The 13,937-nt window shown below is 47.9% G+C and overlaps 1 protein-coding gene across 1 annotated transcript in view; it reads right to left on the bottom strand.

Annotated features, from left to right (window-relative positions):
* Positions 1 to 13,937, bottom strand: part of Slc14a2 (solute carrier family 14 member 2) — a 450,072-nt gene that overhangs the window by 25,376 nt on the left and 410,759 nt on the right. Inside the window, exons 10-13 of the mRNA XM_028871987.2 lie at positions 13,426 to 13,573; positions 12,141 to 12,275; positions 11,723 to 11,772; positions 10,848 to 11,022 (exon numbers count right to left, since the gene is read on the bottom strand). Coding sequence (XP_028727820.1) covers positions 10,848 to 11,022; positions 11,723 to 11,772; positions 12,141 to 12,275; positions 13,426 to 13,573 — 508 coding nt within the window. The remainder of the gene's footprint in view (positions 1 to 10,847; positions 11,023 to 11,722; positions 11,773 to 12,140; positions 12,276 to 13,425; positions 13,574 to 13,937) is intronic.

Below are 13,937 nucleotides of genomic sequence, written 5' to 3' on the forward strand. Positions count from 1 at the left end.
CTCTCGACCATACCTCAACAACTGCTTCCACTTTGCAGCTCTGACCCCTCTCTTCCTCCTGTCCCCTCTCTTTCCCACCCACAGAGCTTTCTCCAATGGCACCTACGCAGCTGTGCTCACCCTCTCCTGGGACCTGTGTGCAGGGAACTAAGAGAGCCCTTGAAAGCAAACCCTTCCCCATGGAGAACGCCCTTCTCCAAGAGGTGGTTAACAACTCGGGCACCCTCTGAGTACACAGCCCTTCTCCATGCCTGACTTTCCCCAAATGCCGTTCAACCTAGGATCATTTAGCCAGGATTCACCTTCACTGGAGAATCCCAAAGGCCCGCTGAGGCCTTTGGCTACCGTGGTTATCAATATCATCCTGACCACGTGATGCACAAAAGGTCCTGCATCTGGTCTTTATCAAGCACCTTCATGCTTGTCACCCAAATACGGCCTGGCCAGGCTCTGTCACTGTGCCTGACACATATTGGGCCACTGGTGTAGAGAATGAAAGAGGAAAGAATGACAGAAACACATATTATCTATCTATTGAAAAATATGATAAAGGCTGCGTGTGTGACCGAGAGGGAGATGAGCATGTGTGTATGTGGGTGGGTGTGAATGTGTACCTATGGGTATGTGCATGTGCCTGTGTGAGTGTGTGGAGGCCTGAGGAGGGTACCACTGTGTCTCTATATCACTCTCCACCTTATTGAAACAGGGTCTTTCACTGAACCTGGTGCTCACTACTTCTTTTGTGCAGGGGAGCGGTTGGGGCTAGCAAGCCCCAATAAACCTCCCATCTGAGTTCCTGCCCCCCACCAAGTACTGGGGTTACTTTCACGCACAACCTTACTGGCTTTTCCACGGGTGCCGGGGCTCCAAACCCTGATCTTATGCTTGCGTAGCAAGCACTCTTGCCCGCTGAGCCACATATCCATCCTGGGAAGGGCACGACTGCAGCTGTTAGCCACAAGTGATGGGAAACAGTGCAGGGGCTTCTGAGCACACTGCCCTTTCCAGTCTGGAATAACTGAAGCTCCCATGAGAACAAACCGGCCTTAATCCCGAGAGTCCAGAGGCTCCAGCTATCCCGGCCATAGTTTTACAAGCTAAGACTCTCCAAATATGAGTTAAACACTAGACCGGGGGCTGTAGATTCCACCCTCTAGACATACGTGGCCTTCAAGTTCTTTAATGATTGGGAGGAGACCTTTGGCCAAGAAAGGTCAACCCGGAGGAAGAAAGGGATAAGAGGCAGGTCCACTTAATGTCAACAGTCCTCCCTGCCCATGTCGGGAAATCTTGGGGCTCCATCTAATCTCGATGTAGTCTAAGGAGACTAACCTAAATCACCAATCCAAGGACCTTCTCCTGCTGTTGCTGTGGCTAGCCAGGACATTTCATCTGAGAGTGCCCAAGGGTGCCAGGCTACAGGCCTCACCCACGGCTATGTCCAATCTGCCAAGTAGAGGCCCTTTGAAAGGGAGATTGTCTCTCTTTTCCTAGTGAGGGATCAAACCCAAAGAAGAATGAATGCCCCTGATTCTGCTCCTTGACTCTGAGGAGCTCCACAAGGAAGGAAACCCATCTCCCTTTGAGGAGTATGTGTCTCTGGGGTGGTACAGGCTCCTGCATTCTCAAGGTCTGTGGTTGGCACTTGGATAACTCTGTATGTGACAGGGAGAAAAACCACATTCCTCTCTGATACTGGGGCAAATTTCCAGCCCTTACCACTGTCTCCAGTTCAACTTTTCAGTCCTCTGCCCTCTTACTGGTATTGATAGCAAACACCAACCAACCTGGTTTATATCCCCTTTAATCTGTATGATAAGCAAGTATCTTTCATTCATTCCTCATGATCCTGCCTAGGTTCCCCGTTCCTTCCCTAGTCAGAGCCACCATGCCCATATTTCAGGCTCTTCCAAGTTTGAGATTCTAAATACTCTATAACCCAACACCAAGTCCCTGTCCCATCATGGTGAGAATCATCTAGAGCCTTAAAGACCTTCCCCGCAGTCACCATTGGAGACCTCTACCCTACCCAACAAGTTCCTTTTAAATGGGAACACTTCTGTTCCTTGGTACCCATTAACATCCACTCCCATCACAGTGTTCTTAAAGACCCTGACAGTTTTTAGGTTCAGAAATCAGAGGGAATATTGATACAGATTTGGCTTGTGCTTCCTTCATGACCCACACCCATGAAGCCATCTGGAAAGAAAGACATATATATCCTCTCTGTTGAGAATACTGATAAAATATGCCCCTGATGGTTTGGGCCTCTTAGAAGCTATCTGGCCTTGAACTCTGGTGGCCATTATGTATACTACATTGCAAGATCCGCCCAAAGCAGCACTTTGACACTTCTCTGGGTAAAAGCTGAGTTGATTAACAAGCCAAACAGGAAGCTTAGCTTCCACTCAAGCCTGCCTTGGGTCTCAGTATCCCTCCCACCTTCCCCTTCAACATATCAACTTAAGAGACTCAACAGGCTTTAGATTAGGTCTTTATAGCCACCCCAGAGGGATGGTTACAGAGCCCAGAAAATAATCGGTTGCTCCCTCAATCCTCCTAATGGAAAAGACTTAACAATCTTCATTAGACGACACATTTGAGAGCTAAAGCTCTCCAAATTCTAATCAGGCCTCCTTTCACAGACACAGACATTCTTCACATAGTCTATTTCCAAAGTTTCTCCCACTTGTCAGGGAAATCCCAGAGGAGCCGTCAGACTCCATCTCCTTTTATAGCCTGTCCAGAGAGGGGACTATGCTGGTAGACTAACAAACAGATTCCACTGATATCCTTCCTGGTGCAAGGGATGAAAATATCCCCTAGCTCTAGTGCATACCTTAACTGGGTGGATGGAGTACTCCTCCCAAAAATAGAAAGGGCCTCAGAGGTAGCCAGTAACCATAGAACACAGTATTTCCATTCTGGGTTCCCTTGGTCCCTGCAGTCTGGCCTGACTTTCATTTTCAATATCATTAGGGAATGAGCGAGGCTCTCAAAACTAAGTATTGTTTTTATTTAGCCTGGTGCCTTCAATCTTCTGGGAAGGTCAAAAGGGCTAATCTAACCTTTGTAACAGGCTCCTCCTCTCATTGAGTTAATACCACTTAGACAGACAATCGTGGCTGTCGCCAAGATCTGAGACAAGCATCCCCCCAAGCTTATTTTCAGGATCTCCTTGATACATTAACTTGGGAGACTGAGTCCATCTTCTAACCCTCCCCACAGGATAAAAGGTCATTTGAAGCTGTCTGAACCTGACCCTATCATGTCTTGCTAATGTCCTCAACTGTAACCAAGTTACAAGGCCTGTCGCTGTTGATCCAGCCATGCAGAGTTAAGAGTGTTTTACCCCACAAAGTTCTACCTACCTATTCCTGTGAGCCACCTGGGGATCTCCATCCCTTTCACATCCAGCTCCAGGGAAATCTACCTTCAGACACCTCCAGACCCCAATTTATTAACTGACCTAGCTCGTGACTTGAACTCTAACTCCTACCTTTACCTATCACCCCAACATCACTGGGCTCCTCTATTAGGCACAGGGCTCCTCTTCATGCTCATAATCACTATTAAATGTCCTATCTGTCTCCCTCAAATCACTCTATGGGGCCACTTTTAAGCATCAGAGGTTTCATTGTTCTTTTATTACTGTTCACAGCCCCTTTTCTATTGTCTTAATTCTACTTTGTGTCATCTACCCCTCCTTCCTTCACATTCTGGTATAATTGGTGTCTTCCAGATCATAGCTTGTTAAGCTCCAGAGATGGCATTGTCTCTGGGATAGCAACCATTGCCATTGATACCCACCTTCTATCATTGGAAACCTCTTGACCTCCAAATGATGTCACAGTCTAGCCTTCAACTTTCTGTGATACCACCCCCTTCAAAATAAGGCTCAAACCTTTTATGTCATATGGTCCTTTGAATCTGTGGTAGAACAGCAATGTCAGCCAGGGCTCCCCTGCTGCTCTTTCTCAGCTCCCAAATAGTTCCGGACCAAAGGAGATCTTTTTCCCTTGTCAATGGTTTGACCTTGTTGATCTGCCAGGGCAAATGTAGAAATAAAAAGGCCAAAAGTAAGCCCTCTTCCAATAAAACCAAAAATTCTTTATTCTCATGGTCAGGTCCCAACTGCTTAGAACTTTAGACCCAGTGGACTCTAAGGACTTACAAAAACAATGATAGACTAATTCCCAGTGGCCCCTGGTACCTCATCCCAAATGAATAGTCCCAGGAAGGACAGTGTCATCAAATTTACTATCTACCATGACAATGAGTTGCCAACTAAGATTCTTATCTACTCAAATGTGATCCCACACAAATGGCCCATGAGGTATGTCCTGGTCATTTTTCTTCCTGGATATTAAAGTACCCCATTCTCTCTCAGGGAGGCAATTCTTTTCCTCTGAGAATTAATCCATTGTGTTCTTAAAACTTTTGAAACTATGTACTAAAACTTTTGTGTTGGATCTGGTCCAGTGGATAAAGCATTTAAGGTACAGCATGGAGATTAGAATTTGGATCCCTAGACCATAGACAAGCAGGTGTGGGAAGCCTATAATTCCAGCACCTGGGAGGCAGAGACAGGGGACCAGAGGAATCTGGCTAGCCAGACTGGCTAAAATTGATGATGATTCCTGGGTTCAGTGAGAGATCCTGCCTCAATCAATAACAGAATGATTGTCACCCAATGCCAACTTCAGCTCTCCACATGCATGCATACATGTACATCTGCATGCATGTGCTCGCGCCGTGCGCGCGCACACACACACACACACACACACACACACACACACACACACACTTGTATTTCAATTCTTGTCTGATAAATACTTTTGGTCTTGGGACAAATCATATATTTTGTAAGGCTATTCCTGTTTCAATCAGATAGCTTCAATAGCCTGATAATGCTTCTTATGATATGTCATCTGAAGTACTCCTTTCTGTAGCTATGGGGAATAAGTCTATGCTATTGAAATTGGTATATATGAGGGCACCAACACAACAGGTTGTTGAGAAGCTGGGGTGCGTAGACACACCTGGACTAGGAAGACCAAGTTCTATGGGTGTGTCTACAAAAGGGAACACAAAGAGGTAGGCCAAGCCTGGAGCAGGCAACTGGTCTCTGGAAACAGCAGGTGATGACTCCCCGGAGGAAGGCATTCCACACTATCTCATTAGCCAGAGGTTCCATCCCAGAGGCTAATTTCAACACACTGCTTCCCTGGGGACCCAGTGATGTCAGAGCTATGAGGTTTGAAAACTTGTGGAATGTTTTTGTGGAAAACCAAAAGCACACGGCTCACCCAGTGATCGGGAGAGCTGGGAAAGGGGACCTGCTGGCTGATTTGTTCCCCTGGCTCTGTCACAAGGTGAGTGAGGCAGACCAGCTCAGGTCGCCAATTCCTATTACTTGGGTAAGTCTCCAGACTAGCCGTGGTTTCTTCATCTATAAAACAAGAGGTTTGAACTATAAATACTTAAGAGCCTTTTCAGCGTTAAGCTTCCAAGAACTAGATTTTTTTTTTTTTTTGCCAGAATTCTTAATAGTTTTCCCATCCCACAACTGTCTTTCCCAGTACAGTTCAATGGTAGAAAATAGAGCTTCCTTTTGCAAAGCCCGGTGGTCCTGTAGGCTGGCATCTACCTGGTTCATTTCTGCCCCAGCATCTCTTACCTGAGATTCTTTTGATTCCCAAATTGGGCTGGAGGAATCTAGACCATCAGGCTGGAGAAGAAGCTTCTTTCCAATGTCTTTTGTCCTCAGCTCCAGGCGCTGCGATGTCTCCTAAACTTGAACCCCCTCACTGCCCTGCATCTTCCAGCCCATCCTCTTGACACCTTCCTGTAAATCCACTCATTCTTGTCCCTGACCCCATGCCTGGCACAGGTCTGCCAACTGAGGAAGAAGAAAGACAAATGCCTCTCGGCGGCCCTCTTGCCCTCTGGTCTTCTTGACTAAAGATGCTTCCTAAATACCCCAGGGAAGAGGCATTCTAGCTGCCATGGTCTCCACATCAGCTGATCAGGCAGCTTTCCTTAAGGGCAGCCCTGGCCACTGTTAAGTCGCTTCCTTGTTGTCTGTCAGTCGTCACCCCTTCTCATTAGAATTCTAGCTCCAGTATTTGTCTTTAAGCAATTACCTAAGGGTTGTCTCCTTGGGGGGCAATTTGCCTTCCAACCTCGATAAGTGCACTTAATTCCCCAACAGGCAGGACACAGGCTAGGGACTAGAGCTTGCCATCAGTGTCTCAGTGGAAAATTCTGCCCAGCCTAATACTAAATGTGGTCTTTCTCTGGGAAATTTCAGAGCTTCCTCACTAACTCTTGTTGAACACAGTCGCCTGCTAGCTCACCAGGGCCCTCTCGGATTAAGAAGGGCATAGCCTAACCACTGTGGCCAAAATATACCCTGAGGTCTATATATTAGGGAGGCTGGCTCTTGAAAGTCCCATGAGGCCATGGGTCTGATGGGCTGATGGGGTGGGGTGGGGGCTATCAAAACATGTTTTGTTTGGCTTGAATATGATGGGTCATCAACCCACACTGCTGTTCCCAGCATACACTTAGGGGCGGAAGGCAGCGTCCTCTCCAGGATCAGAACCATACCTCACACTGAGGACATTAGCTCCACCTGAGTAGACAAACTCTCCTGCTGACGTCAAAGGGTCCCTTCCCACACCAGGTGTTTGGGATTCCCAAAGACGGATCTTGATCAAGGAGGATGAAAAGCAAACAGAAAAGGTTGGAGGCACCCAGGCGCCCCCACATTCCAGGGACAGGTTGGGAGCTGGTAGAGAGCAGACCAATTCCATGCTTACATGATGGGCTGCTGACCATACCTAAGCCTCCCCCTTTCTTTTCTCCTGCCTGTCCAGTCTCTCAGCTCCATCTTAGACACTCGCCCTTCGCACTCTTGCCCTGGCCTCTTTGAAGGGCTCCTGAACTTTCCATAGCAAGCCCAGTCCTGCTTTTCCAGCATCCATCCTAGTTAGCCCAGATACAACATGGAGATGCCGCTAATAAACAATGATAGGCCACCCAGCTGCAAAGAAAAGAGGTCGCCCGTGAAGAAGCTATCCAGGAAGGTCACACAGGGTTCATGAGCTACACAGAACCATGGTGTAGCACAGCATCTCTCAGGCACACATGTCATACACATGGTATATGCAGGGTGAGGCAGTCAGCTGTCCTAGAAAGCAGAAGGACACAGTGGAATCTTGTGCCTCACAGGTCTCAGCAAACATGGAGCACACTACCAAGGGCACTTGGAGCTCTTGAGACGAGACAGTCTCTTTAGGCCTCCAAGGCTTAACCCGAAGTCATTTCAGAATGAGGTTTTCCTCAGAACACTGTGGTTTCCTTCAACTCTACGTTTCCATATTTGCAGAAGGAGAGTGAAATTAATACCCGGGCCTAAGTGATAGTCTTCTTCTGCAGAAAGGGCCATAGTCCTTGTGGAGTAAATTCAAGCGATCTGTGCTCCAAAGGTGTGTTCCCTTTGCTTCACTGTGTTCCAGCAATCTCCCCGCTCCCTCGACTGTAAGAATAGGCTGGGAACTCTGAGTTCTCACTCATAAAGGGTGGGCTCAAGGGGCCTCGCTGTCCTCCCTTCCATTTTAATCCTTGAAGTTTCAGAATTTCTAGTTCTACTTGAGGCAGAAGGGGTCCCTATGGATTCCTCTGTCTTCTTACAGTGGCTAGAGGTAGAAAAAATACAAGCAACACAAACACACACACACACACACACACACACACACACACACAGAGAGAGAGAGAGAGAGAGAGAGAGAGAGAGAGAGAGAGAGAGAGAGAGAGAGAGAGAGAGAGAGAGGAGAATGTGGGTTCTTTTAGGGAGTTTCCAAATAAAACTGTGTGGGTTTGGGGTGGAAATCCTGGACACTGTGAAACTGCCACTGCCACCTGGCTTTGGATGAGAATGACTCCAGTCCTCACAACCTTTGAGATCTGGGGGAACAAAGGCTCAGAGCCATATAGGAAACATGCTGGCATGTGGGGGAATACCGATTTGATACAGTCACAAATTCAGTTTGCAAAGAGACCAAGTGGTGGTGAACTCTTAGAGGGCTGAATAGAGTTCAGAGGGAGGAAGTACAGGGAGGGACAGGTCAAGGCAAAGCTCAAAGGACTGATGCTCACCCCTCCAGCTTGTCCTCTCAAGTAATCAGGGTGAGAATTTGGGTAACCTGATCAGATGGCTCAGTGGTCAAACTCTAGAAAAATCTAGAAAGCAATAATGGTATATTTTGATAAGCTTTGTCTCTATGTTCTGATGTTTCTGCCAAATTAGTGATATTTCCTCTTTGTTCTTCGGTGCAAACTCAGGGTCACAGAATCATGGATACTGGGAGTTGGATGACGGCCACTTCAGTGGTCACCTGCTCTAGCCCTCTGCCCACTGAACAATGTGCCCTGCAGGTCTCCAGTTGCTTGGGTGGGAAGCTGAGTCTAAGGAGACATCATTGCTCAGGTAAGTTGCCTTGTTACAAAGAGACTCTATTCACTGACTCATCCAGCTGTCTGTTTCCTCTGCACTGTGCTTCCGAGTCTCCCACAGCAGACAGCTAAGATTCCATCCACTTTCCTTCCCAAGGGACACATCACCATTTCCAGCAGGATAAGGATGCTTCAGCCCCCCATTTACCTCACTTGGTCTCATCTTAGCATGCCCCTTTCCATCAGAGTCAGGTCCAGAAGATGCTGTGTGTGTTTTCATGGCACTCTGCCTCCTATTGTAATCAAACCTGTTCTCAGAAATGACACCAACCACCTAAGACGCGAGTGACTGACCATGCTTATGCCGTTACTAGGCTGGGGCTGTTTATATTTTAACAGGTTCCAAACCTTAAGCCAAAGGAAGAGCTGGGAATGCTTGGGTAGCAGCTACGGGAAACATGGGGGGACAGGAGGAAAGGCATAGAAAATTTCCTGGAGTTCTTAAAATCATGCCTGAGGCAAATTCCTAAACAGAAGACCAACCCAATCAGGTAATTGCCTTGGTATGAAAACTGGTGCTGTGAACTTAAATGCACTCAGGCTGTCTGGCCGGCATCCTTGTCTCAGGTGATACTATTCAGCTGGCCAGGCAAATCCCCATAAAATAAATTCCCTGAAGGCAGGGACGGGTCTGATTCTCTCCTGGTTTATTGTCAAGCCCAGGACTGAGTAACATATTAATAGTTCTGTATTTAAAAAAAAAACCTTCTGGGTGAATGAGCAAATATGGTCAGGCCACAAGGCAGAATTCTCAGGCTCTGAGCATTGGCAGATAATAATACATTGTCACCAGCGTGAGAGCCCAGCTGGGATGGAATGGGGCAAATGGGATGAAGCTGGGGTCACACAGATTTCAAAGGCAAGAGGAAATAGATGACAACAGATCACACGTGGCGATTTGATTGCAGCCCCACCCCCAAAGGTTTCATAGAACCTAAGCTATGATATCTGAACCCCCAAGTCCCATGCATCTGCTGAGTTGCAGGGAAGGATCCATGGCTGGTAGCTGAAGGGGAGGAAATACCAAAGAGCAAGCAAAAAGACAAATGGCAAGAAAAGCGACGATCACACCACTGATCAGCGTGATGTCTCCAAGGGGAAGAAGGAAACTTGGGTTTGTATGTTGAAAGGCAGATTGATGAGAAAGGACATGTAGGCTCATGTTCACAAACAAAGTGAACAACTAGAGAAGAAGGTCATCTCTCACAGGAAAAAGAGTCACGTTTCTAATTTGTAATAGAGATAGGAAATGAAGAAATGACATTTATGGACAGTTGAGGACCCCCACGTCCAGACAAAACGCTATTCGCTCACTGGGGACAAGACTTTACGGTCATGTGAAGATTTGGAGAACTTAGCACCTATGTTCTTTCAGGTCTTATTTGAAGAGTTCCCTCAAGGAGGCATTCTACAGGAGTATCACACGGAAGAGCACAAAGTTTGCAAGGCAGGATGATGAACAAAAAAGCAAAGGATGATCAGAAGTCAGCGTCTGGGATCAACGGTGAACTTGCCGGGACAAGCACAAGGCTAAGGCATGAGGTGGGCTTGAGTGTGGATATTGCAAAAAGAAGAGGTGTGTTATTAAAAATGACAAACAGCCCCAAACACCAGTATTTTAGAATTGAGCATTGGGGAGGGGGAGAGAAGGCCTATACAGGCTTTGGTGTCTCCGACTGGGAGAGGAGCATCAGCAAGGTGGAGCACATTAGGACTAATTCCTAGGCGTTTTGTTTTTACAGGGTGAGGAAATAGGTTTCATCCCAAGTGCTGGGGAAAGCTGTCTAACTGTGAGTGGAAGGGAAAGCTTGAAGGTTCAAGATGCCTTGTCCATACTTCCAGGGCTCCTGTTTTCCATGCTCTGGCCTTTTCCTTACTGTGAAAGCCCTCTTCTGTGGAAAGCTCTTTAGGCCCAAACCCCGACTCTAAACTAGGGGGCCTTCACTTCTTATCACGGGTCCTTTCTTGTGGCTACTCAGCAAAGCCAAGTCTACAACATCTATTGTTAAGAGGCATCAGTATCATCTCCCAACCGTCCTCTCAAAAGACTAAATAACATTTTTGTTTTATGCCAACACCGTGTAAATTAGACTTCTCACTTCCATTTCCAGCAAGGGCATACCAGATTCCTTTAATACTGCACCGTGGGTAGTTATAAAGATCTGGGCAGAGGGGGCAAATCAGCTTTAGGGGTACCGAGGACCAGGTGCGTGTGATTTGATACAGGTGCAAGGAGAGGCAAAGCAAGTGTGCCGAGCTGATTGGCCCAGAGTTGAGACCACAGGGATGCAGGCAAGAGCGTTTCTGTTTGGAGCTGGGCTAGTCACCATTGGGGGACTTCTCTTCCTCATTGCTTTTCATTGTCAGGAAGTAGATTCGGTTGGCCTCTGGGTAGGTGACTTTGCTGAGCGGGAGCTTGTAGATGCCAGGGTTATTGCTCGTCAGGAGAAGGAAGGTGAGGGTGGAGAGACAGAAGGCCCAGGTGCCTGGTGGCACCCCAACCTGCAAATTGAAATGAAAGACTGTTTCCAGACTCGTGTGTTGGGCCAGAAACCTGGGGAGAAGGCTATGACAGGAACTGGGGATGGGGAACGCTGCCTCCTGCCACGTGAAGGCGTTAGTTAGTGCTCCTGGATTCAGAGTGTCAGAGGAGCTGGTCAAGGAAGCTGAGGTGTTGCTCTCTTTGGGCATATTCAGAATCTTGTTTTTTTTGGTTTTTTGAGACAGGGTTTCTCTGTGTAGCTTTGCGCCTTTCCTGGAACTCACTTGGTAGCCCAGGCTGGCCTCGAACTCACAAAGATCCGCCTGCCTCTGCCTCCCGAGTGCTGGGATTAAAGGCGTGCGCCACCACCGCCCGGCTATTCAGAATCTTTTAATGCTGGGCCTGAATGGTTCTTTGTCCCAGCCTTGGAGTGCCGTCTGTCTGTCCCTGTTCTCCACTATTCTTTCAACATACAAACACACACACACACACACACACACACACACACACACACACACACACACACACACCCCTTAGAACTACATGTGAAAAGTTCTTTGGATGAATCATGGATAACCCTTGACACACACACACTGGGTAAAGAACCAGATCCTATTACCCCTACGCCACTCCCTAGTCTTCTCCTGCAAGACCCCAAGTGCCTGGAAGTTCTAATGGGGAGGAAGACCCTGGGCTGGGGTTCAGAGAGCCCAGACTTACCACTGCCATCATATTGGAGAGGGCTGCTCCCATGTATGCACAGAACAGGGCTGCAGAGGAATAAGACCAGCAGAGTCAGCTTCCCGGAGCCTGTCTCCTTCCTACAGCCACTGCCTCGCAAAACAGGATGCCCCAGACATGAAACCAGCTTTGCTACAGCCTTGGTGTCCAACACCAGCATTTACCTGGTGCTCTTCTTTACTTTTTAACGATTTCTACCATGACTACGCCTTCTCTGAGGCCAGACATTAGAGCTTCCACATCCTTTGATCCTCTCCCAACTCTGTCCTGGCTTTTCACAGAGTCAATAGTCCATTCTCATCTTGCCCCCATCAATTTTAATGATGAATTAGCACGGGCACCCAATTAATGAAAGACCAGCCAGAGGGGCTTGGTTGTCAGTTTCTTAGAAACCTACCACAGACAAGTGCCAGCAGGTGTGTCTGCCAGGTGAGGGCGTAGAACATGCCTCCAATGGCGATGCAGGAGAGGACACAGTTGTAGCTCCAAAGGCCCAGGTAGATCGTCTCAAAGGGTGTGGCCACAGTCAGTGCTAGGAAAGAAGGTGTGGTATTCCTGGGTAATTTTGGACCACAGAAGAAAGGCCTTCCCATGGCTGCTGCCAGGCCTCAAGGTATCCTTTGTCCTGTCGTTCACCAAATACCTACAGCTCTGCTTATCAAAGGGGCCTTCTGTAAATAGCACGTGATCATAGGAAATCAAACAGTGGTGTGTGTAAGTGTGCCTGTGTGTGTGTATGGATATGTACATACACGTGTGTGTATATGTAAGCATGTGCGTGTGCGTGCGCGCGCGCGTGCGTGTGCGTGTGCGTGTGCGTGTGTGTGTGTGTGTGTGTGTGTGTGTGTGATGATACCTGGGATAAGGAACAGCCTAGGAGAGGACATCAGCGCCCTCCTTCAGCCCAAGCAGCTAAGGAACAGCCTAGGAGAGGACATCAGCGCCCTCCTTCAGCCCAAGCAGCTGCATTGTCAACAATTTCAATTCTGTTTTAGAGGGTTCAGAAGAAGTAAGTCCAGATGCACATAGATGGATATAGAGAGGCATGCCAGAGCCTCAGGGGCAGCTGTCAACCGTAGGTAAATCTGGGTAAAGAATTAGTGCCTCTTGCATTATTGCTTTGCAGTTTTGATGAATTTAGAATTATTTCCAATGACAATTCTTTTTGGAAAGTTCTGTCCCCAAAGGTCTTTGCAAAACATTAGAATAATTCAAAAATAGTCCTGTACTCCCAGGGTCCCCTACCCTATTTTCTGACTCTATTGTGGGAAAGAGCATATCCATATATAAATGTGTGTACATACATATACATATGTGTAGGAATATGAAATTACACTTTAGAAATGCCAATCCAATTTTAGGAAAGCTTTCCTTTTAGCTTGTTCAACATTTCCAAGTGCTGGACCACGTGTACCCCAGCTTGGGCCATCACTGCTCCCCTCCTCCAACTCTCTCAACTGCTGGGCTCTATACTAAGGGCCTTCGCATTCCTCCACATGTTCTGTTACTTCAATCTGCTCCCTTTGGAGGAGGCTCAAGGAAGAGAAAAATAGATTCCCTCCCCGTGACAGTGTCTAAACTCTAGTGAAGACAAGTCTGGAATGGTCGCTGTGTGCTGAGGAGAAATGAGTTGCGGATAATCATCCTAAAGACCACCTTCTAGAGCTGGGGTTCCGTCTTACCTGCTAGTAGCCCCACGATTGACCCTATGGCTGCATGCAAGCAGATGAGTGGCGAGGAGATAAACAGAGCCACCAGGATCATGCCACCTGTCCAGGGGTTGTCACAGCCGTAGACCTGGCCAACCCCAACGGGGATGGTTTGTAACAGCTGCAAAGTCAACAGAATGCAGGTTACTGGAATGTGGGCAGATAATGCAAAATCCAGGCCTCAGGGCCAAGGCCAGGCCCCTGGGTAATGAAGGGGAACAGAAGGATGGCTGTGCCCTCCAGCGTGAGCGAGAACCGGGGAAGGCATAAGCTGGAACAAACAGTTCCTCGCTCCACCACCTACCAGGCATCCAGCGTCCAACATGCAGTCAGGCGGAGCCCCTAACACAGTGCTGGATGCGAACACTTCTGGGGAACACATGGCTTTTACTTTGAGAGGAGAAACTTTGAGGGGGCCGGAATGCACCTCTTTCCTAGATTGGCAGCGGGATACAAGGCACCCAGGTATTTCCTATAAACTCCTG

The sequence above is a fragment of the Peromyscus leucopus genome, chromosome 19 (genome assembly GCF_004664715.2).
Source record: "Peromyscus leucopus breed LL Stock chromosome 19, UCI_PerLeu_2.1, whole genome shotgun sequence".
Classification (NCBI taxonomy): Eukaryota; Metazoa; Chordata; class Mammalia; order Rodentia; family Cricetidae; genus Peromyscus; species Peromyscus leucopus.